Source organism: Muscardinus avellanarius (assembly GCF_963383645.1).
Source record: "Muscardinus avellanarius genome assembly, chromosome: 4".
In the NCBI taxonomy this organism is placed as follows: domain Eukaryota; kingdom Metazoa; phylum Chordata; class Mammalia; order Rodentia; family Gliridae; genus Muscardinus; species Muscardinus avellanarius.
The window spans coordinates 127518893-127544578 of NC_137789.1; the positions used below are offsets into that span (position 1 = coordinate 127518893).

The 25686-nt window shown below is 41.7% G+C and overlaps 1 protein-coding gene across 1 annotated transcript in view; it reads left to right on the top strand.

Moving 5' to 3' along the window:
• PLCE1 (phospholipase C epsilon 1) overlaps positions 1-25686 on the top strand; it is a gene marked incomplete at both ends in the record, with an annotated part of 297487 nt that overhangs the window by 193241 nt on the left and 78560 nt on the right. Inside the window, 3 exon segments of the mRNA XM_080695071.1 lie at positions 5876-6134; positions 9067-9272; positions 24757-25432. Coding sequence (XP_080551197.1) covers positions 5876-6134; positions 9067-9272; positions 24757-25432 — 1141 coding nt within the window.

The window sequence follows — 25686 nt, forward strand, 5'->3', positions numbered from 1 at the left end:
TTCTATCTTTTAATTCTCAAAACTGTTTTTGTTTTTCAATGTAGATAATATTTATATTCTACCAAAAAAGGACACTGAGATTAAGAGTTGTTGAGTCATTGACGCAAGGTAGTGCTGGGTCCTGGTTCAGGCAGCCTGGATTTCAGAGCTCGTGGCCTTTGCCACTGTGATAGCTGCACCTATGCCTTCCCCATGGAACTGGTAACAAAATCACCATCCCGCTGGGCTGTCCCACCTTATTCCCGCTCAGCCTCAGTTACCTGCATAGGGGAACTGCTCTCACTCCCGTGGGAGGCAGCCTGGGTGTGAGGAAAGAAGACGTTGTCCACCTAGTAACAGGGACCCAACTCCTGGCTCCCCAGGAAAGGGCTGTGTGGCCTGGGCAAGCTACTTGACCTCCCTGAGCCTCAGTCCCTTGGTCTCTAAAATGGAGATAAGACCAAAAGAGGACCTGCCTCTCTAGGTAGCTGTGCCTGGCATGTGCGAACACTCCACAAAGAAAAGCCTTTGGTACTGTTGTCTTTCCTGAAATTCACTCTCCCTGGGAGGGTTCTCCCTTTAAATAGACCTCGCCTCCTAACATTACAGTCTAGAGGTGTTTTTTTTGTTGTTGTTTTTGTTTTTTTGATTCTCCAGATCCCAACATATAGATATCAAGTTGGGTGAGGAGATGAAAATTCCCTGAGCTGGAAATCTTTTTGAACTTTCTGAACTAAGAAAGTCCTTTTAAACTTTTTTAACTAAGAATAAATTGAAATGATCATGTCATTGGAATTTTGAGAGTGTGTGTATGTGTGTGTGTGTATCTGTGTTCTGTGTGTGTATCTGTGTTCTGTGTGTGTGTGTGTGTGTGTGTGTGTGTGTGTGTGTGTGTGTGTTTGTGGTATTGAGGATTGAACCCAGGGGCCTTCTACCTTGAGCTCCATCACCATCCATATTTTATTTTTTATTTTGGAACAGGGTCTCTCAAAGTTGCTGAAGCTGACCTCAAACCTGTGATCCTACTGTCTCAGCCAAGTACTGGGATTATAGATGTCATTGACTTTATTTTATTTTTGTACTAGGGATTGAACCCAGGGAAAATCTACCTCTGATCTACACCCCCAACCCTATTGTTTTTTTTTTTTTTTTTTTTGAAACAAGGTCTCAATAAGTTGTTGAAGCTGGCTGTAAGCTTTTTAGTTAGTTTTTGTTTTTGTTTTTGCTTTGAAACAGAGTCACACAAAGTTGCCAAGGGCCTCAAGTTGCCAAGGCTGGCCTTGATCCTGTAATCCTACTGTTTCAGCCTCTCAAGTACTGGGATTACAGGGCTGTACCACCATACCCAGCTGTGATACATTTTCTATAAAGAAACTGTGCTACATTTCTAGTTTAAAAAATGATATTAGATAAAGGTCATTCTGTTATAGTGATGCTCATTCTTCTGGTTCTCGCTGGCGAGCTGGTGCTGGCTAGTGGCTGGCACTGCATCTCCCCTCCTGTGCTCACAGTTATCCCCTAGCCTGGTGGCTGGCTCCCTCCAAAGGGAACCTGCAAAACACAACATGCTGTATCCCGCTGTCACTTCTGTCACTTCTGCCATCCCTTACCAACCACACAGGGTCAGCACTGAGCCACTGCGTAGAGGGGAAATGACAGGACGGCTAATGCCAAGACGGGTGGGTCGCTGGAGGCTGACCACCATCGGCCATGTTGTAGATTCTCTCGACACAACGACAGCCACAGGATGAGCCCTGGAGACCTCAAGCAAACCTGACTTTAGGCCCACTTTAGTTTAGATCCGGAATTCAAAAGGCCTTAGAGCCAGGAGATTCTCGTAGACAAGGAGTCACTTCAAAGGGTTATATACCTATGTCTGTGTATGATAGAGTTGTGGGTAATTTTCCTGTATTTCTAGTGTTTTATTTGTTTTTGTTTTTACAATAAGTACTTTTATAATCATAAAAATAAAAAAGGCTGTGTGTAATGTTGAATGCTTATAATTCCAGTACTTGGGAGGCTGAGACAGGAGAATTACAGGTTCGAGGCCAGTCTCAGCAATTTAGCCAGACTCTCAGCAATTTTGAGACCCTGTCTCAAAATGAAAAATAAAATGGGGATGGGGCTTCAGCTCACAGGTATGATGTCCTAGTTTCAATCCCTAACATAAAAGTAGTGAGGAAGGAAGGATCGTTTTTAAGATAGTGCCAATTCTCAATCTAAAAAAAAATTGATCTTTGTTGAAGTTTGTTCTTTACCTCCAAGTGTACCCTAACAACGCCATTAATGAGCCAAAGAGAGATTATTAAAATAGTAAGAGCCAGCTGGGTATGGTGGCGTGCATCTGTAATCCCAGTACATGGGAGGCCAAGAGAGCAGGTTCGAGGACAGCCTCAGCAGCTTGGTGAGACTCCTAGCAACCACTTGAGACCCTATTTCAAAAAAGCAAAAAATTAAAAAGGGTTGAGGGTATAGCTCTAAGATAGAATGCCTCTAGGTTCAATTCCTAGTACCACAGAAAAATAGTGAGAACCTATAATATAGTTAAAAGTAAGTAAATAAGCAAATAAGAGTGATCACCATATTCATTCATTTGTTTCATTTATTTATACTTCTGTTTTATTGCTAAAAATGAGAGAAGGAAGGAAGAAAAGAAGGGTGGGAGGGACAAAGGAAAGAAAGAAAGAAAGAAAGAAAGAAAGAAAGAAAGAAAGAATCTCACTGCTTCACAAGAATGTAATTGTAGAACAAGCTGGACTTAGTGGGGTAAAATCAGAAACCAATTTTATTTTTCCAATTTCCCTGCCTTTCAAACCTGCCCACCTGGCTCTCCCTCCAACCCTAGTTGTGCAGTAGGAGATCCTATGACTTTCCTGGTCACCCTGTGGTTAATAATCAGCCTTGCTCTGCACCCCAGGAACATGAATGAGTTTGGGAAACATGAGATTGTATAAAAGACAAGCAGGTTGCCTAAGAGTACCTACAATGTGAAACTATTTTTATAAAATTTAAAAATACACAACTCTATAACTTAGCATGCGTGTGTGTGTGTGTGTGTGTGTGTGTGTGTGTGTGTGTGTATTGAGGTGTTAGGAAAGCATAAAGAACTATAAGAGCTGGGTATGGTGGTGCACACCTGTAATCCCAGTACTTGGGAGGCTGAAACAAAAGGTTCACAGGTTTGAGGCCAGCCTTAGCAATTTAGGCCCTCCACAACTGAGTGAGACCTTGTTTCAAAATAAAAGAATAAGACAGAGCTGGGAGCATAGATCAGAGACAGAATGCCCCTAGGATCCATCCCCAGTACCGCGGGGGGGAGGGACTATAAGAGGAAGAGAATCACAGATCCCAGCGGTGTCCTCTTCCAGGAGACAGACAGACAGACAGACAGACAGACAGACAGACAGACAGACAGACAGAGACAGAGAGAGACACACACAGAGAGACACAGAGAGAGAGACAGACAGAGAGGTGTGATGGCAGAGGAATTCACTGGGGCCACATCTACATTGCTGGTGTTTGAGAGGCTGTCACGTGAGCATTCGTCATGTTGTACCTCTTTATGTCTTTTGAATGTCTCCTCGATCACTTACCGGTTTTTAAATCTAGCTTGATCCAAATCAAAGTTCCAATTTCTCACCCCATCGAAAGGCTCTTCCCTTCCGCACATTTCAGATCTCAGTCGGTCTTAGACACGGGCAGGAGGATGGGAAGAGATGGTTTACATTTTGTCTTCCCTCTTCCATTCAACTCGGAGTTCCTGTAGACTAAAAGGAGAGGGTGGAAGAGGGGAAGGGACAGGGCAGAAGGGGCCCAGGTCCCTCTGGGCGGGAGCAGTTGTGGTGTGCCCTTGCCACCCTCTCACCGGACAGTGTGGTGGTTTTAGGGTTCTTCCCAGTCAGTTCCTCCAGCCACTCCCTCCCTGCGCTTCAGGGATGTCCCCCTGCACCTGGAAAATGCAGTCCCACTCCTGGCACCCACTCGGTCCCCACTCCCCAGGGTCTAGTTCCCAGGCTCTTTCTTCCAGCGTTATTTTGTTTGTCTGAAGCCTTTTCAAGATAGCTCAGGCCCAGTCTCCTTCCACAGTGTCCACTCCAGACCCGCGGAAGACCCTGACACTTCATCCTTCTCACTGCAAATGCAGGATGTGTCTGCTGGGACCTTCTCTCCCTTTACCAGCAGCCACTTCAGCTGCCTCTTGCCTTTAGTCAAGAATCACACACCTGTCCATGTGATAAACAAACCACCCCAGGCATGGGTCAATGTCTCCATGCAGTCCCCTAGAAGCCTCCTGTGCCTTGAGTCTTTTTCCTCCTTCCCACTAAAACCCTCCCACACCTCTCTCCAAAGAAATCTCCCTCGCTTGTCTGCTCAGATCCAGTTCCTCTACATGGCAGGCGGAGGCTGAGAGACCTTGGAGGGCAGACAGTTAGGGTACCCCTTGTGACCACCTGACACCTCTCATTAGAAGGTGAGGTTCAATGGCACCTGTGGATGTCACAGTAATTTCAAATTTGGAAAAATCCTAGCTGAGCATGGTGGTGCACACCTGTAATCCCAGTATTCGGGGGGCTGAGACAGGAAGATCATAGGTTGGAGGATAGCCTTGACAATATAGTGAGGCTTTCAGCAACCTACCGAGACCCTGTTTCAAACAAGTAAATAAAATAAAATTAAAAGGGTCAGGGTGTAGTTTGAAGGTAGAATGCTCCTGGGATCAAGCCTTAATGCCCCCCCACACAAAATAATAGAAAAATCCCATTAAATATCTTATTATACAGCTAATGCTTTAAAACAAGGTCCCCAAAATGGGTTAGTGACTTAATGCCAAACTTGATCCAGTAAAAAGCAATTCTCCAAAGAGGCCAAAACAACATGCGTCATGTGTATCACCAAGGGACCCAAAGATCAAAAAGAATAGATGGCAGATTCATTAATATTTGTACAAATCATATATAACCCACTATGTTTCTTTTGGCCAGAGCTGCCCCAAAAGCTCAAGCCTACAGCAGGGACCCAGCTTTCACAATGAACTTATTCCAAATGCCTGTGTTTATGTGTATCCATCCTTTATAATTTTGGGTTTCAACTTAAAAAAATAATAGTCATATCATTTTGGGAAATAGGTGGAGGTAAGAATCCTCACTAAGTATTAAGTGCCAGGTGTGGTGTCACATGCTTGTAATCCCAGCATTACAAGCATACACATGCTTGTAATCTCAGCATTGGGAGGCTGAGACGGGAGGATTGTGTAGGTTAGAAGCCAGCCGGAGTTCCATCCCCAGTACCACAATTTTTTTTTTTTTCTTTTGGCGGGTCTGGGGATGGAACCCAGGGTCATTTGACCTCCAAACTACACCCCCTGTCCTATTTTTTATTCTTTATTTTGAAACAGGGTCTCACTGAGTTGCAGAGGGCCTCACTAAGTAGCTAAGGCTGTCCTTGAACCCCGATCCTCCTGTCTCAGCCTCCCAAATGCTGGGATTACAAGCGTGTGCCACCACACCCGGCTAAATAAGTAAATAAATAAATAAATAAATAGCTGGGCATGGTGGCGCACGCTTGTAATTCCAGTACGTGGGAGGTTCAGACAGGAGGATCATGTAGGTTCAAAGCCAACCTCAGCTACTTAGTGAGGCTCTCAGCAACTTAGTAATACCCTGTTTTCAAATAAAATATAAAATAGGTCTCAGAATATAGCCCAGAGGTAGAAAGGTGGTACTGACTTTTATTCCCAGTACCACAAAAAAAGAAATATAAAGAATATTAAATAAATAAATATTAACAAGTAACAAACACTTAGTAGTAAGACCAAATTTATATGAAATTTAGGCTGTTTACCATAAACTATGTTATCTCTCCTTCTTTTAAAAAAAATGTCATTTGCTTGCAATAGGTCAAGAAAAGTTTTAAAGATGTGGCAGTTCATGGACCAGTCTGACATCGAGACCATGAGGAGCCTGAAGGACGTCATGGCTCAGCACGAGTCCTCCTCGGAGTACAGGAAGGTGGTGACGCGGGCCCTGCACATACCCGGCTGCAAGGTGGTCCCGTTCTGTGGGGTGTTTCTGAAGGAGCTCTGCGAAGTCCTGGACGGAGCCTCTGGCCTCGTGAAGCTCTGCCCGCGGTACAACTCCCAGGAGGAAACTTTAGAGGTGAGGCTTTCGCTGTTGCCACCTGCCTGGCGGCCCGACTGGCCACTCACTGAGCCTTGTTGTGTTACTTCTGGGTACCAATAGGTTCTTGCAAGATCTGGAGAAAAGCATGCCAACTGGCACTGTGTACTTGTTCTGTAAGACCGAATGTGACACTGTGTAAGTTCAAGTGGAAAGGGTATTGTTTTCTGATTTTTTTTTTTTTGAGGTATTGGGGGTTGAGCCTCCGAGCTATACTCCCAGCCCTATTTTTTTATTCTATTTTATTTTATTTTATTTTTGTGGTACTAGAGATGAAACCCAGGGGCATTCTACCTCTGAGAGACACCCCCAGCCTTATTTTATTATTATTTATTTTGAAACAGAGTCTCACTGAGTTTCAAAAGGCCTCACTAAGTAGCTAAGGTTGTCCTTGAACAACCACGATCCTCCTGTCTCAGCCTCCCAAATGCTGGGATTACAAGCATGCGCCACCACGCCTGGATTTTTTTTTTTCTTTCTTTTTTGAAATTGGGTCTCACTAAGTTGCAGAGGGCCTCACTAAGTAGCTGAGACTGGTCATGAACCTGTAGATCCTCCTATCTCAGCCTCCCAAGTATTGGGATTACAGACATACACCACCACAACCCAGCCTGCTTTTTATTTTCAAGGCTGACAAGTTCTTCATACATATGTTTTTACTGGTGCCTTGTAATCAGACATCTTAGTGAGGTTTAAAGTCATACAAGTAGACGGCCACACGGGTCTTGGTGTGTTTCCCTTCAGATCCCGCCCGCTACCCAGTCCCTCCCATAGGGAACAACTAGATTGCTAGTGATGCCTTCACACCCGGGCACAGCAGAATCTGAACTGTTCCTTTCATCAGCTGACAGGTTTTCTGATTGAGTCAGAAAGCCTAGAGACAGGGAATAAAGAAAGTCAAGTGAGAAGACTAACTTTTCCAAATCAGTGGCAGAGGGAATGGAGGTGTCGCTGTTGCCTTCTTCCCGCGCTCTGTGGGAAGATGCCGAGGACGAGCACCAGGCCCTGATCTCTGCTGCAGGGTTTCCCCAGCCCGCTGCTTCCTGTTCCTGAAGTGGAGAGGACATTGTGAGCCTTGACTCAGGACACTGGCACTAGAGAAAAGCCACTGAGCAACGGGAGAAAAGATAAGGCATCTCTGTCAGAGGTGAAAGAAGGGACTTAAAAAAAGAAGTTGGGCATGGTGGTACACACTTGTAATCCCAGCATTTGGGAGGCTGAGACAGAAGGATCATGGTTCACGGACAGCCTCAGCTACTTAGTGAGGCCCTTCACAACTCAGTGAGACCCTGTTTCAAAATAAAGAATAAAAAATAGAGCCAGGGGTATAGCTCGGAGGAGAATGTCCCTGGGGTCCATCCCCAGTACTACACACACACACACAAAAAAAAAAAAAAAAAAAAAAAACTTTATCAGCCAGATGCAGTGGCGCACACCTCTAATCCCAGTACTTTGGAGGCTGAGACAGAAGGATTGCTGGCTCAAGGCCAGCCTCGAGGCCCTCAGCAACTTAATGAGACCCTGTTTCAAAATAAAATAGGGCTGAGGGTGTAGCTTAGAAGTAGAATGTCCCTGGTTCAGTATTCAATACCACATGCAAACAAACAAACAAAAAAACTTTATGGAGATTTTAAGGAGTTCCATACCTAGAAGTCCCAAATCCAGATCTAGGATCTAGGGTCAGGTCATTCTCCCCATGGTGACAGTACTCATTATGACCTTTCCATTCTCTCTCTCTCTCTCTCTCTCTCTCTCTCTCTCTCTCTCTCTCACGCACACGCACACACACACGCACACACACACACCACCCCTACCGGTGAGAGCCAGAAGACTCCCCTAGAACAGCAGAACTTCAGCCTCTTTTGCGTCACCTGTGAAACAGCCTTCATGGTACCAGGAAGACTCACAGCCACTTCCCCAACACACGCAGGTGCAGGCACCAACACGGGACAGCACCTCTCAGGCTTATCAGATGGAATACAAGAGCAACAGATGAAGGATAGAGCATCGAGGGAGACCCCGTTCTACAACCACACCAGCTCCTCACGTCCTGGGAAGAGGGAAACCCAGAGCTCTTGCCTCTGACAGGAGAAACTTTCTGATAACACAGATAAACCAGGCGTGGTCGTGCACACTTGTAATGCCTGTACTTGGGAGGCTGAGACAGGAGGATCACAGATTTGAGCCTCAGCAATATAGCAAACCTCTCAACGACCTAGAGAGACTCTGTTTAAAAAAAATTTTTTTAAGGGCTGGGAATGTAGCTCAGATAAAATGCCTTTTGATTCAATCCCCAGTAGCACAAAAACAAAACAAACAAATTTTTTAAAACCCACAGGAAAGCCATCAGGAAGCCACTGTCTTACTATAGAATGTATGGGCACTCAAGAGAAAGCAAAGTTTTAAATTTTAATTATAATATGCTTTTAAGATAAGGCATTGTTGAGGGAGGAAACAGTCAAAGGCACATTTTCTCATGTTTTCCTTGGTCCTCCCCTCCCCCACCCTGCCATTTCCTCTTCTTTTATAGAATAGCATACTTTTATCATGGTGTATCTTGATTTTCACTATCAGAATAAAATAACTCTGCTCTTCCCTTGCAATGTGGTTAATCCTCGCTCTAGGGAGCCCTGAAATAATGTTGCTTTTTGTGTTTCATACTCAAAATGGAGGGTTGACTGCTAGAGGGACTGAAGTTGTCTCAGTAGGACCAAGTTTGAGTTTTGATATTTCATGTGGTGACATGAAAAAATGTTTTCCCTGGGGGTGCTTGTTTTCTTTCCCATCAATAAGCACAAATGCTCTTATTTATTGCTGTTATGATTCAGCTTCCTTAGCCATGGAGGTTATTCAGACATGTGCTATGAAGCCACAATAGCAATTTCCCAATATATATATATATTTTTTGTAGTTTGTAGCCGATTACACCGGACAAGACAATTTCTTACAGCGAGTGGGACAGAATGGCCTAAAGAATGCGGAGAAGGAGTCCACGGTCAACAGCATCTTCCAGATCATCAGGAGCTGCAGTCGAAGTCTGGAGACAGAGGAGGAGGACAGTCCCAGTGAAGGAGACAGCTCTAGGAAAAATTCCTTGAAGGATAAAACCCGGTTGCAGTAAGTCTTGCATACGAAAAGGGGGGAATGTGTATCTTTTCTTTTTTTCTTTTCCTTGAGATTAGTATTTTTTTCATACTTCACTTCAGTTTTGTGAGGAAACCTAATAAAAACTCAACACCTTGGTCCTTAAGCCATGCGTTGTCTTCAAACCTCACCATTTCTGAGTTTGAATTGACCTTTCTCAGTTTTCTGCTTTATTCTGAAATCACTGCTCACAATTTAACTTCTTGGTGTCTGTTATGCCTTTTTTAAGACAGAGCTATTTATTATTTATTAACTTTATTTTAACTGATGCACAAAATATAAAAATTGTACATACTAATGGGGTACCTCTTTTACAAAAAAAAAAAAGTTCATTTTTACACACACACAAAAAAAAACTAGGGCTATTTTGCCATTTCTTAAACTTTCAGGATTATAAACACTATCTGTTATTTATTTCATAGTTTCTGTAATAATGGTTTTTATTAATCCCTTGATGGGATGCTAGGCTGCATATATTTGATTTTTAAATATTTTCAAATGAATTATTTTGATTTAGTAGGCCTTTAGTGATACCTAAAAATCAGCTGTTTTTATTGTGGGTTTTCCTGTTCTTTTTTTTTTTTTTTTTTTTTTTTTTTTTTTTTTTTTTTCTTTTTGCAATGGGGATCTAACCCAGGACCATGCACATGCTAGGAAGCACTACATCCCTGGCCCAGACATCAGTATTTTTAGCAGTTCCACTCAACCTCTGGTGATTTTAAGTCAAGGGATTCAAGGATCTCGCTTTGAGAAACACTGCTCTGTGGTGTCTCAACTCATACAAGGGCTGATGCTTCGACATTGTTCGGTTGTTCCAGTTACTGTTCATCAGTGGACACAGCAGTCTAGCCAGACCCACTTACCCACTCACTGCCAAACGAAAGGAAAGAATCAGTGGCTTGGGGCTTCCCTCGCTTTACCCAGGGCCTTTGACTCCTGGTCAGCCCTGACCACAAAAGGCAGAGCACCAGATAAGGAACACTTTCGTGCCACCCAAAACAGTTAAACCTACTAGTTTTGATATATTTGCTGTGAAAGGTTTTATCTGTAGTCCTACTCCTGAGTCATGCATTACAATTGTCTTGAACTCTTTTGTTGTTGTTTGGGGGTTTGTTTGTTTGTTTTCGTACTAGGAATTGAACCCAGGAGCATTTTACTTCTAAGCTAAGTCCCCAGGCCTTTAATTTTTTTATTTTGGGTGTGTGTGTGTGTGTGTGTGTGTGTGTGTGTGTGTGTTTGTGGTACTGAGAGTGGAACCCAGGGGCTTTCTACCTCCAGGCTATACTCCCAGACCTATTTTATACTTTATTTGGAAACAGGGTCTCATTAAGTTGCTGAGAGCCTCACTAAATAGCTAAGGCTGGCTTTGAACCTGTGCAATCCTCCTGTCTTAGCCTCCCAAGCACTGGGATTATGAGTGCGCCACCACGCTGGGCTCTAAATTTTTTATTTTGAAATAGGGTCTCACTAAGTTGCTGAGGCTGGCCTCCAACCTGCAATCGTCCAGTCTCACCATCACAAGTCCTGGGATCATTGACATGGAATCCATATGTGTGTGTGTGTGTGTGTGTGTGTGTGTGTGTGTGTGTGTGTGTGTTACATGTGCACCTACATTGTTAGGGATAATAATGTTTTTAGAAAATAACTTCTCATTGGAATTGTGTTAGACCCTTAAAATTGGCTATAAATAGACAAATGAATATCTTGCATCTAGGACCTTTAACATTATTTTGTTTTGAGGAAGTAAGCCTAAATTCCAGATTTCTCTAAGGCCTCTGGGCTTCTTTCTTCTATACCTCACTCCCTAGTTCACTCCCTCAAAAAAAAAAAAAAAAAAAAAAAAAAACAGTGCTCAAAGATTAACCCTTACCATAGTGGATTGGCCCTTATGTTGGACTATCTCATAAATGTCTTTTACCAATTCTTTTGCTGTTGTTATATAGTTCATCTCTAATCCGGATATTTGAGTGTTTTCTTGCTGACATTAATGACAATCTGTACATAGAAAGAGGATCGTCTGCAAAGAAGTACAGCTGCACAGGAGGCGTCTCAGAGCCATCTGAGTCCTTTCTCTCTCTACTACCCACCTGTCTTTCTATAAAGACATCTATGTGCACAGCAAACCATTCCAAAGAAGACTTGTGTAAGGATAAATAGGAATAACTGAGAATATTAAGGAAAAGAGCAATAAGGATAGGAAAAATAAAACATCCAAAAATGTACACTATACAGTCTGTACAGCAACTCAGTTTTTTCTGAGATTCTTAGTGGCCAAAGGAAAAAGGGAATTCCCATTAACCACAGATTTCACTATATATTTTTATTTATTTATTTATTTATTTTGCAAAACCTTTCCTGGTGTGTGTGTGTGTGTGTGTGTGTGTGTGTGTGTGTGTGTGTGTGGTACTGGGGTTCCTGAAAACCCTTCTACCTCCGGGCTACACTCCCTATTTTATACTTTTTCTTTGGAAACAGGGTCTCTTAAGGCAGCACAGCTGGCTTCAAACCTGCATGATCCTCCTGTCTCCGCCTCCCAAGCGCGGGGATTACAAGCGTGCACCACCACACCCAGCTATTCATATATTTGAAAAAATCAAACAGATGCTTGGGAGAAGCATGCCTTTCCTCATAGCAAGATCTGGCTGAAATTGCTTCCCTAAACTCTACTATTAAGGATGCATCATCCCTGAATAGATAAACTAATTTTTATCTATTGAATTTAATTTAAAAAATTGAATTTTGCATGGCACTTTTTTATAGCCACCTTCATATGGGGCCAGGTGTGTGTTTGTGGGGGCAGATGTGTCTTACATAAAGATAATGACCTTTCTAAAATACCTTCAGGAATGCCACCTTTGGTTGAGTCCCAGAGACCTAGAATCCAAGCTGCCTCTCCACCCTCCTTTTCTTTCCCCTGGGGCTCCTTCAAGTTCCTCGTTCTATGGTTTTCAAAAATTTTTCATTTCTAATTTTCTGCTTATCCCCTTGTCCTCTCCCTAAATATTTTATCATCTACATGCTAAGAACATTTCTCTTCCCAAAAAAAACCCACAAAAATTCCAATATTAATTTTTCAAAGCTTTTGAAGTCAAATTTAATCCTCACTTTAAAGCCTTTGTACCTAAGTACAAGTAATAGTTTTCTTAGCCTAAGAGACTGCTACTCTGAAAAGAACCTCAGAATACACATGAGACCAGGAGGGTTATTAAATAGAATTCACTGAAACCAGATCAGCCAGCACTGCTTCCGTGACTGTATGCCTGGACCTTGGAGTTCTGGGAGTCCTGGTTCAGAGCCCCATGTTAAAAGATCCAGGGAAGGACTGTGGAGGGCAAACTGATCTGCCCATCTCAACGGCCACAGAAACTGTGCTTTGTAGATCTGGCCAAAATAAAGACTCTGCAGACAATAACCTCAGTCTTTGTTCATGTGGTGACCAGTGACCCTGACAATTACATCTAAGAAAGGACAACATCATACAGTGCTTTGGTTTACCCTACCTGTGGGGGCTTCTTAGGGCTCTTCCCAGACTCTCACTACTCCTATCAGAGAACCTGCCAAAAACTCACAGAACCCTGAGAAAAGTGTTCATTAAAAAGTACAGGATCATGGACTTCTGGGAAGATGGAGACTGACAAAAACAGCGTTTACGAGTCACGGTAACAATCCATCTCTATTGCCACAAAATCAGTGCTTTTCATAGCCAGAAAAAACCATCAGCAGAGAAATAAAAACTGTAAATACAAGGGACAGAGAAAAAGACTAGAAGAACAACCAGAGACCAGAAAAGAAACCAGCCCGCATTGCGGTGGCAGAGCCACGCTGGCGCCATCTTGCCTCTCAGCACCAGGCTCCAGAGAAGTAAGGGACTCAGAACGGAGCTCAAAACGAGAAAAGAAATACACCACCCTCATGGCCAAGGGTGCAACAGCAACGCCATATTGCCAGGAGCGGCGGCGAGTTCACGGCTCCCACGAGAGCTCCAGATCAGCACACTCAACAACCCACAAGGCTCCAGAGAAGAAAGGTAAACAAGGACCTGAAGTGAGCAGCTGCAGATCATTCAGGTGTAACTCAGCAGTTTTTTCAGCGCAAAGAATGTCTAAAACTCCCAGTGGCCAAGCTCATCACGCCCTCCAGGAAGTCAGAACGGAGCTCAAAACCAGAAAAGAAGTAAACCAGCCTCATGCCTGCCGAGGGTGTGAAAGCAGCACCATACTGCCAGATGCAGCAGCGAGTTCACTGTGCCTGCGACAGCTCCAGATCAGCGCACACCACAATTGTAAGTGAAATTGCAGCCCCTAGATATAAATCCCAGTACTGTACCACCAGGGACCTGCGCAGCTTTGATAATCTCCCTGGGTCTGAGATTTTGCAGTTCAACCCAGTGAAGGAGTAGCGGTGGCAGAGATACCACACCCTAGTCACAGCTCCCCGTGGGAAAACACCCAACCTGGTATCCCCATGGTCTAAGGCAGCCTCGATTAATTCCCTGGGTCTGAGAATTTGCAATACAACCCAGTAAAGGAGTAGTGGTGACTGAGATTACCACAGACTCGAGATCCAGAGCACCCTAAGTGAAATCATAGTGACCAAGGAAAGAACCCAGAGAAGGCACAAACTACTGAAGTCATGGGAAAGAGGAATAACAATGGAGCAATAAATGCCCACAACACCATAACATCAGAACCTGATAACGGAGAAATTCAGAGATCTCCAGAAGATCAAATCAGGAATATAACTGTAGAAATAATACAGGTCCTTCGAAAAGAATTTAGAGAGAGTTTAAAAGAAATAAAGCATGCAATCATTGAAGTAAAGGCCTCAATTCAAATTATAAACAACAGATCAGACCACATGGAGAATAGAATCTCGCTCTTAGAAGATGATCACTCCAAAAATGAACGCATAGTTTATAATTTAGAAAAAAAATCTGACAGCAGGAATTTGACATTGAAGAAATATGGGCCCATTTTAAGAGAGCTAACCTAAGAATAATTTGAATGGAGAAGGGAAAAGAAGGTGAAACCAAAGGGATCAATAATCTCTTCAAGCAAGTGATAGCAGAAAAATTTCCAAAAATAGAGCAAGAAGTCGATACACAAGTCCAGGAAATTTATAGAACTCCCTTTAGACAGGATCAGAGAAGAGGTTCCCTACGCCACATAATTGTCAAAATGACCAATGTGGAAGCCAAGCAGAGAATCTTAAAGGCAACAAAATCAAAAGGCCAAGTGGCATTCAGAGGCAAACCAATTAGAATCACTCCAGACTTCCCAAACCAAGTCATGAAAGCCAGAAGGGCTTGGAGTAATATATTCCAAACTCTGAAAGAAAACAACTTCCAGCCAAAAATTTCCTACCCAGCAAAACTATCTATCAGATTAGATGGAGAAATAAGAAGCTTCCATGACAAACAGAAACTGAAGGAATATATGTCTTCAAAACCAGCACTAGAGCCGGGCATGGTGGTGCACGCTTGTAATCTCAGCATTCGGCAGGCTGAGAACTGGAGGATCGTGGTTCGCGGACAGCATCAGCTACTTAGTGAGGACCTCTGCAACTCAGTGAGACCCGGTTTCAAAATAAAGAATAAAAAATGGGGCAGGGGGTGTAGCTCGGAGGTCAAATGCCCCTGAGTTCCATCCCCAGACCTGGAAAAAAAAAAGCACTAGAGAAAATACTCAAGGATATTAACTACAAAGAAGAAATAGGTAATATATGCCAGAACCAAAGAAACAAGATTTTCTATCCAGCAGACAACTAAGCAAAGAAGAATAAACAGTATCTTAAACAGAAATAAAATCTTAACATGTTAGGAATTAAAAGTTATATCTCAATAATCACACTGAATGTAAATGGCCTCAACTCCCCAATGAAAAGACATAAAGTGGCAAAATGGATTAAAAACCAGAATCCATCCATCTTCTGCTTACAAGAAACACACTTTACAAGTAAAGATAGGAACAAACTCAAAGGGCTGGAGCAAGGCAATCCATGCTAATGGAACTTGAAGGCTAGCAAGAGTAGCAACTGTGATATCAGACATGTTAGACTTCAAACCCAAACTTATTAGAAGAGACAAAGAAGGTCATGTTTTACTGGTAAAAGGAATAATCCAGCAAGAGGAAATAACAATAATCAACATATGTGCCCCAAACATAGGTGCAGCTACTTTGGTAAATCAAACTCTTTGTGACATGAAGTCACACATAAATCCCAACACAATAATACTGGGAGATTTCAACACACCTCTCACAACATTAGACAGATCTTCCAGACAAAAGGTCAGTAAAGATGCCTCAGAACTAAAGAACACCATTAATTAAGTGGACCTGTTGGACACATATAGAATATTTCACCCAACTACAGAGAAGTTCACATTTTTCTCAGCTGCTCACAGAACCTTCTCCAAAACAGATCACATCCTGGGACACAAAATGAGCACTAACAAATTCAAAAAATGTTGCATACTTCCCTGTGTCATTTCAGACTATAATGGAATGAAACTAGAAATCAACTATAAGAAGACACAGAGAAACAACATAAACATGTGGAGACTGAACACCACACTTCTGAATGAAGAATGGGTCATAGAAAATGTAAGATGTGAAATCAAGAAATTTCTAGAAACAAATGAAAATAAAGATACAACATATCAAAACCTCTGGGACACATTGAAGACAGTACTAAGAGGAAAATTTATAGGACTGAGTGCTCACATAAGAAAAACAGAAAATTGTCAAATAAATAACCTAATGACACACCTCAAAGCCCTTGAAAAGCAGCAACAATTGAACCTCAAAGCCAGGAGAAGACAGGAAATTATTAAAATTAGGGCAGAAATTAATGAAATAGAGAATTAAAAAAAACAATACAGTAAATCAACAAAACCAAAAGCTGGTTTCTTGAAAAAATTAACAAGATAGATAAACCACTAGCCAACCTAACTAAAAAGAAGAATCAACCCAAATTATGAAGATAAGAGATGAAAAGGAGACATTACTACTGACAGCGTAGAAATCCAGAGGATTATCAGAAACTACTTTGAAAACCTATACTCCAACAAAATGGAAAATCTGGAGGAAATTGACAACTTCCTAAATGCAACCTTCCTAAACTGAGTCAAGAAGATATAGAACACTTAAACCAACCAATAACAATCAAAGAGATTGAAACAGCAATAAAGAGCTTACCATCAAATAAAAGCCCAGGACCAGATGGTTTCCCAAGTGAACTCTATAAAAGCTTTATAGAAGAGCTAACCCCAATACTCCTCAAACTATTTCATGAAATAGAAAAAGTGGGACTCTCCCAAATACATTCTATGAAGCCAACATCACACTAATACTCAAACTGAATAAAGATAGTTCAAGGAAGGAAAATTACAGGCCTATATCTCTAATGAACTTGGATGCAAAACTATTAAACAAAATACTAGCAACACACATTCAAAACCACATCAAGAAAATCATACACCATGACCAGGTAGGGTTCATCCCAGGGATGCAAGGCTGGTTCAACATACGAAAATCAATTCATGTAATTCATCATATAAACAGAATCAAAGACAAAAATCACATGATCATTTCAATAGACGCTGAAAAAGCATTTGATAAAATCTAACATCCATTTATTATAAAAACATTGCAGAGAATTGGAATAGAAGGAACATATCTCAACATCATAAAGACATATGTACAATAAGCCCACCACCAACATCATATTAAATGGGGAAATACTTCAAAAATTCCCCCTAAAAACAGGAACAAGACAAGGATGTCCATTATCACCACTTCTCTTCAATATAGTACTAGAGACTCTAGCCAGAGCAATAAGGCAAGAAAAGGAAATCAAAGGAGTACAAATAGGAAAAGAAGAACTCAAGCTCTCACTATTTGCAGATGACATGATACTCTATTTAGAAAACCCAACAAACTCAACCAAAAGGCATATAGAACTGATCAACAAATTCAGCAAAGTACCTGGATACAAAATCAATCTTAAAAAATCAGAAGCTTTCCTGTACACCAACCATAAATCCACTGAAAAAGAAATTCAGAAAACACTTCCACTGAGGATCTCCCACAAAAAAAATAAAATACTTAGGAATAAACTTAACCAAGGAGGTAAAAGATCTCTACAAAGAAAATTATAAAACATTGAAAAAAGAAATCGAAGAAGGTCTTAGAAGATGGAAAGATCTTCCATGTTCATGGATAGGCAGAATAAATATCATTAAAATGGGCATCCTTCCAAAAGTGATCTACATATTCAATGCAATGCCAATTAAACTACCAAGATCATTCCTCACAGACATAGAAAAATCAGTCCTTAAATTTATTTGAAATAACAAAAAGCCCAGAATAGCCAAAGTAGTTCTCAGCAACAAAAAACATGCAGGAGGAATCACAATACCTGACTTTAAACTCTACTAGAAAGTCATTGTAATAAAAACAGCATGGGACTGGCACAAAAACAGATACATAATCCAATGGAACAGAATAGAAGTCCCAGAAACAAATCCACACACTTTCAGCCAATTGATTTTTGACAAAGGGGCCAAAAACATACACTGGAAACAAGATAGCCTGTTCAACAAATGATATTGGCAAAACTGGTTAACCATATGCAGAAAATTGGAAATTAATCCCACTTTCTCACCCTGTACAAAAGTCAATTCAAGATAGATCAAAGACTTGGAAATCAAACCAGAGACCTTGAAGCTCCTTGAAGAGGGCATAGGTCCAATACTGCAACACATAGGCACAGATAAAAACTTTCTCAACAAGACCCCAAAGGCACAACAAATTAAAAGGAGAATCAATACATGGGATTGCATGATACTGAAGAGCTTCTGTTCAGCAAAGGAAACTGTCAAGAACCTCAACCGAGAGCCAACAGAATGGGAGAAGATTTTTGCCACCTACACCTCCGATAGAGGACTAATATCCTGGATATACAGAGAACTCAAGAAACTCAACACTAAGAAAACAAATCTTCAGTAACAAAATGGGCAAGCAAACTAAATAAGACACTTCATGAAAGAAAAATTCAAATGGCCAATAAATGCATGAAAAAATGCTGAACATCACTGGCAATCAGAGAGATGCAAATCAAAACTATACTGAGATTTAACCTTACTCCAACTAGAATGGCAGTCATTCAAAACACAAACAACAACAGATCTGGTGAGGATGTGGAGAAGTGGGAACTCTAAGACATTGTTGGTGGGATTGCAAATTGGTGCAACCACTTTGGAAAACAGTATGGAGAATCCTCAGAAGAATGGGAACAAATCTACCATTTGATCCAGCAATACCAGTTCTGGGTATCTACCAAAAGAAAGTAAACCAAACAACCAAACTAATGCATGTGTGTCTATGTTCATAGCTGCACAATTCACCATAGCCAAACTATGGAACCAGCCAAGATGTCCATCAACAGATGAATGGATTACAAAACTTTGAGATATATACACAATGGAATTTCACACAGCCATTAAAAAAAAACTCAATTACATCATGTTCAGGGAAATGGATGGAACTGGAGGACATTATGCTAAGTGAGATTAGTCAGTCACAAAAATAAGAAATCAGATGCTTTCCTAATATGTGAAAGCTAAGGAGAAATGGGTCACAGGAGGAACTCTAGATGAAAAAGAAAATCCTATAGAGGAGCAAACAAGACAACCTAAATGAGGAGAAAGGAGGGGGGAAGAAGGAAATTCTCTAAAACACACAACATACTTAAACATATCAAAGTCAACCACTAAGCCAAGCAAAGGAAGAAGGGATGGGGAGGGAATGGGGTGGGAATTGAGTAGGGGTTAAATTGGTGATATGTACATGTATGAACACACAAGCTTTTTACCCCAATAAGATGTATGAATATAATGCATCAATTAAAAAAATTAAAAATAAATAAGTAAATATGAACAGGGAAAAAAGTACAGGATCAAACCAGTTGTGGTGCACGCTTGTAATCCCATTTAGACCTTCCTCAATTTCCACCCCATTCTCTCCCCCTTCCCTTCTTCTCATGTTTGGTTGAGTGATTGACTTTGACATGTTTGTGAATGTACATCATGTACATTAGGGAATTTCTCTCTTCCTCATCCCCATTAGGCCTCTTTATTTGCTCATCTATGGTTTCTCTCCTTTGTCTAGAGTTCCTCCTGTGACGCTTTTTCTCCCTAACTTCTACATGTTAGAGAGAACATCTGATTTCTTACTTTTTATGACTTATCTCACTTAGCATAATGTTCTCCAGTTCCATCCATTTCTTTGTAAATGACATAATTTTGTTCTTCTTTATGGCTGAGTAAAATTCCATTGTGTACATATTCCACAGTTTTATAATCCATTCATCTGTTGGTGAACATCTTGGCTGCTTCCATAGTTTGGCAATTGTGAATTGTGTGGCTATGAACATAGATATGCATGCATTAGTTTGGTAGCTTGGATTCCATTATTTTGGATAGATACCCAAAAGTGTTATTGCTGGATCATAAGATAGATTTGTTCCATTCTTCTGAGGATTCTCCATACTGTTTTCCAAAGTGATTACACGAATTTGCACTCCCACCAACAATGTATTAGAGTTCTTACTGCCCCACATCCTAGCCAGCAGTTATTGTTGTTCATGTTTTTAATGCTTGACATTCTAGTTGGAGTTAGATGAAATCTCAGGGTAATTTTGATTTGCATCTCTCTGATTGCTAACAATGTTGAGCATTTTTGTTGGAGTGCCGGAGCTTAAGACGGATTTGTACATTTGGAGAAACAGGATCTAAGTCGATAATAAATTCAGCCAAACTTTAGAATGGAGGCTGCTGGAGCCCAGTAAGAGTTCTATCCTGTCCTACAGCCATACACATGGCAGCTGTTGTGATCAATGTCTGCCATCCACTCTCCAGATGCCATAATGAGGCTCTGGAGCAGCTGCAGACGCAGTAGTCACATTGCAGAAGCCTCCCTTAGTTAACGTTCCCCTCCCATTGCAGAGAGATGTGTTTTGTGCCCTCGTACCCCAAAAACCTCCGTAGAGATTTACCTGGAAAACTATCTAACCCTACAGGGATAGAAAATAAGAAAGCTAAGCATAGGAAAGCAGATTACCTGAGAAAACATAATAGTTACCAGGATTAGTCACACTGAAACATACATGCATCCACATGAATACATAAAATAATGAAATTATAAGAAGCTAATCATTCATTCTCCAAAGGAGAGTCTCCAAAGGTGTGGCAAGTACCAGCCTTGCAAACACCCACCTTATGCTACCCTTTATGTACAAATGACTGCTTCAGCCCAGCCCAGGTCTTGGCAGAGTCTCCTCCCTGGCACTACAAGGGACATCTAGGACCCTATTTCTTGCTCCTTGGCCAACACCCAGGCACAATCCTGTTTCTGTGACTTTTAATAACCAAGACAATCATTTCCCCTCTGCACAAGATTCAGTTTTGGTTTGCTTATTACTTGAAGTACACTTCAAACTTGGGCACCATTTTCACAGAAAATCAGTATTTGATGGCTAGGTTTGCTCTATAAAATTGACTCTGTAGACATAATACAGACAATAATAATGTTATCAGTATTTATCACGCTGGTATTTACTGAGCACCTACATGGAAGCTAACGCTGTCCTAAACACTACATATATTAAATGATTTAATCTTCCAATTTTCTCCATATCTCATGGCTGGCAGAGCCAGGATTTAAGTTCAGGCAGGCCGGCTCCAAAGTTCACACACCACCCAGATATAGTTTAGAGCCTGCCTGGAGTTGAGAAAGGTGCTAGGTTAATTAAAAGCAAGAATTTTCCAAAAATTTTATTTATTAGCAAATCATTTGAAAAGAGTGATTTTTTCCTATCCTAAAACATTAAATTTAGGCTTAGCTATTACATAATGATTCATTTTCAAGTAATCATATTCAGTTTGGGGAGAGTAATGAACCCTTAGAAAGAAAATATATAACCAAGTTGACGAATAGCCCTTTGGCACCTAAAATAAGATTTTCATCAGGGAACATTAAAAAAGTGGTTTAGCTGTCAATTTATGGTTCTTAATTAAAATATAGTATAGATGCTCCCCTGGGGTAAGAGAAAAACCCTTCTATTTTTACTCTTTGACCCTCTCCCTAAGGCATATGACCTAAGTCTAACAAGGTAGTCTTTCTTTTTCTTTCTTCTTTATCCTTCCTTCCTTCCTTCCTCCCTTCCTTCCTTCCTTCCTTCTTTTCTTGCTCTTTTTCCCTTCCTTCCTTCCTTCTAGCATGAAGTTCTTTATAATTTTTATACTTTTATTGGTGTAGTAAAATTATATATCATAATGAGATTAAAAGCGATATAAACATACATGCACATATCACTCAGTGAATTTCCCGCTGTGTGCCTGTCTCCCTTCCTCTTCCTCCCTCCCCATACACATTAGTGAGTTTGGTAGTGGAACCTTGTATGGACATAACTCTCTGTGAACTGTTTCCCTGTTCAAGCCTCCTTTCCCCCTCCCTCTCTTCTTCCCTTTCCACCGTTTTGCTATAGCCTCCCCTCATTTGTGACAAGGCAGCTTCTTTGCTGGCTAACCACATCTTTGCTCTTTGACTAACTTTATTTGATTCCAGAATGACTCAGCATCCCACCTTTCTTCTTGTTAAACCCACAGAAAATTGTCCTCTGAGAGCATCAGGCACAGGCTGCACCAGATTCACTCAGTCATCCACAAGACAAAGGCTACTGCTCGTTTCCGGCTTGAAATGAACTTATCTCATTACGAATAATTGACAATTTTATTTTAGAAATTAGTCCCTGGAAGAATGCTGTTTTAATGGAATTATTACCATCTGGCATTAGTTCATTTTGCTTTCTAAAATAAAAATTGATGCCAAGAAAGACTGTGGCCCCCCTCTTCCAGTTTACGTCAGCTCTGAGGGACAGAAACAAGATCCTAATAAGTCATGTAATTTTTTTAAAAATCCAGACACTTTTTCTCAGCCTGTAGTTTTTCACTGGAAAGTGCTTGATTTCTCTCAGAACTTAAATATGATGGAATATGGGAAACATCATTTATCTTGCTAAATTAAAATCAGAAGTTCTGTGTTGGAATGAATATAGATTGTACTTTAATCATTATTGATGGTCACCACCTGAATCTTTTTGAGTGTGTGTGTGTGTGTGTGTGTGTGTGTGTGTGTGTATCACTGTAGATTGAGCCTGGCCCTACATTCTACCTCTGAGCTACACCCCAAGCCCTATTTTATTTATTTATTTAATTTTATTATTTACTTAGGGGTTTTTTTGTTTTGTTTTGTTTTGCGGTACTGGGATAGAACCCAGGGGCATTCTACTTCTGGGCAACACCCTCAGCCCTATTTTTTTATTCCTTATTTTGAAACAGATCTCACTGAGTTGCAAAGGGCCTCACTAAGTAGCTGAGGATATCCACGAACCATGATCCTCCTGTCTCAGCCTCCCAAATACTGGAAGTATGCTACCACACCCGACTTCTTTTGGTCTTTAAAAACAAACATACAAAAGTCTCAAGGCCAGCCTCAGCAACTTAGCAAGACCCCATTTCAAAATAAAATAGGGCTGAGGTGTAGCTCAGAAGTATAATGCTCCTGGATTCAATCCCGTGTGTGTGTGTGTGTGTGTGTGTGTGTGTGTGTGTGTGTGTGTGTGTTTATGAGGCAAGGAAGAAGAAGTTGTTGTTTGAAAGCAGGAAAGGTGATCTTGTCCAGAGGCTACAGAGTTGATGGAGAAGTTCAGAAACCCTGGTGTTGCTGCTCCTTTATTGCCAAGAGGCAATAGGCCACCCAAGTCTTCAAGACAAAGAGAACCTTCCTTCCCAGAGGCATGCGGATCGACTCCTTCAGTTTTCTCCACCACTTGGCTAGAGATGTCCGTGGATAGAGTAGAAATCTTGCTGCTCTAGGAAACCTGGCAACTTGTTATGTTGTTATGCTTTGAGAGAATGAGTATGTCAGGCAAGTCCCAGTGATGGCCAGGTAGAACCGAGCCTATCAGGTCTTCTCAGCCTTCCTCCAGATCCTGTTGATAACCCCGGGTCCTGACTAAGGAAAGCGAACTTGCTAAACCTTCCAAGCAGACAGACAAGCTTTTATGTGTACACACCCCTAACACTTAAGGCTGAGTCCAGCAGAACTGTTCTTGCTTATCTGGCCACTATGACCATATTTCTCAATGAGTGTGTGTGTGTGTGTGTGTGTGTGTGTGTGTGTGTCTGGGTATGGAACCCAGGGGGGCATTAGACCTCTGAGCTACACTCCCTGCCCTATTTTGTATTCTGTATTTTGAAACAGGGTCTCAAGTTGCAGAGGGCCTCACTAAGTAGCTGAGACTGTCCGCGAACCCTGATCCTCTTCTCTCAGCCTCCTGAATGCTGAGATTACAAGTGTGTGCCACCACACCTGGCCCCAGTGAATGTCTCTGAACTCATTTTTTATTGGTTTTGGTTTGGTTTCAGTTTTCTGTGGGTTTTGGTTTTTGATTTTGGTGGTAGTAGAGATTAAACCCAGGAGGATTCTACCTCCAAGCTAAACCCCAGCCCTAATTTTTTTTTTCTTGTTTTTTGTTTTGTTTTGAATTGGGCTTACTAGGTTGCTGCTAGTCTTGCTATTTGCTGAGGCTGCCCTTGAACCTGCAATCCTCTTGTCTCAGGCCAGCATGTTAAGTCTTTTTTTTTTTTTTTTTTTTTTTGCCTTTTTTAGTCCAAGTGTATTCAGGTCATGACTTTTGTTTACCTGAAAGGCAAACAAGCCTAATGACCTCAGGGTCTAGAGTCAGACAGACCAGAATCTCACTTTGGCTGGGCCTCTTCAGAGCTAGTAACCTTGGCTTCTCCTTGCTGGACTTCAGTTTCCTCAAAGGCTAAAAAATGAGAGAGAATGAGAGAACTTTCTTTGCAAGTAGGACAATTTAGTGCGAAAATATATGTAAAGTATTTAATGCAACTCCTGACACAGAGGAAGGCACATTATTATATAATGTTGATAATAAAAATAATTCAGTAATTCACTGGATATGGTGGTATACGCCTATAATCTCAGTACTTAAGATAGGAAGATCACAGCTTTCAGGCCAGCCTCGTCAACTTAGCAAGACCCTGTTTCAAACAAAAAATAAAAAGGCCTGGGGGTGTAGCTCTGCAGTAGAGTGGTCCTGGGCTCAATCCCTAACACCCTTAAAATACAATGATTTCTCTACTAGTTCCTTTCTTATATCCATGCTCAGACACCTTACTTAATGCAATATAACTTATTCTAAATATATTAGAATGCTCTTATAAAAACGGCCCTGTAACATTTAGCATATTATATTTCCTGTGTTAATTTTAATTCACAGAGGTTGAAAAATTAATAAAGCTAATGAAAGGCATTGGATTGATCTCCCTTCTGATAACAAGACAGACCAGATGTGTGTCTCTTTCTACCAGGTTTATCATTGGAGACTTGCTAGACTCAGAAAATGACATCTTTGAGCAGTCGAAAGAATGTGACCCTCACGCATCAGAAGAATCACAGAAGGCCTTCGACCATGGGACGGAGCTCATCCCGTGGTACGTGCTGTCCATCCAAGCCGATGTGCACCAGTTCCTGCTACAAGGGGCCACGGTCATCCACTACGACCAGGACACACACCTCTCTGCCCGCTGCTTCCTCCAGCTCCAGCCTGACAATAGCACCTTGACCTGGACAAAGCCCACCACCGCCTCCCCAGCCAGCACAAAAGCCAAGCTCGGCGTGCTTAGCAACACGGCCGAACCTGGCAAGTTTCCATTACTGGGCAATGCTGGGTTAAGCGGCCTGGTGGAGGGCGTCTTGGATCTGTTTTCAGCGAAGGCTGTGTACATGGGACACCCTGGCATTGATATACACACTGTGTGTGTGCAGAACAAACTGGGCGGCCTGTTTCTGTCGGAGACGGGGGTGACACTGCTCTATGGGCTTCACACCACGGACAATAGATTGTTGCACTTCGTGGCACCGAAGCACACGGCCAAAATGCTCTTCAGTGGATTGCTGGAACTCACCAGAGCTGTGCGAAAGATGAAAAGGTTCCCTGACCAAAGACAGCAATGGCTGCGGAAGCAGTACGTGAGCCTCTACCAGGTAAGGGGCGCGGCCTTCGTCGTCCTTAAGAGCATACACTTGGCAATTAGACCACCGGGTGCCCAGCTCTTCCATTTATTACTGTGTGGCCTTGTGCAACTTTCACTTCGTGTGTGTGTGTGTGTGTGTGTGTGTGTGTGTGTGTGTTACTAGGGATTGAGCCCAGGGACTCAATTGTACCTCCAAGCTGCACCCCCAGTCCTTTTTTATTTTTTTGTTTTGTTTTTTTTTTTTTTTTTTTTTTTTAATTTATT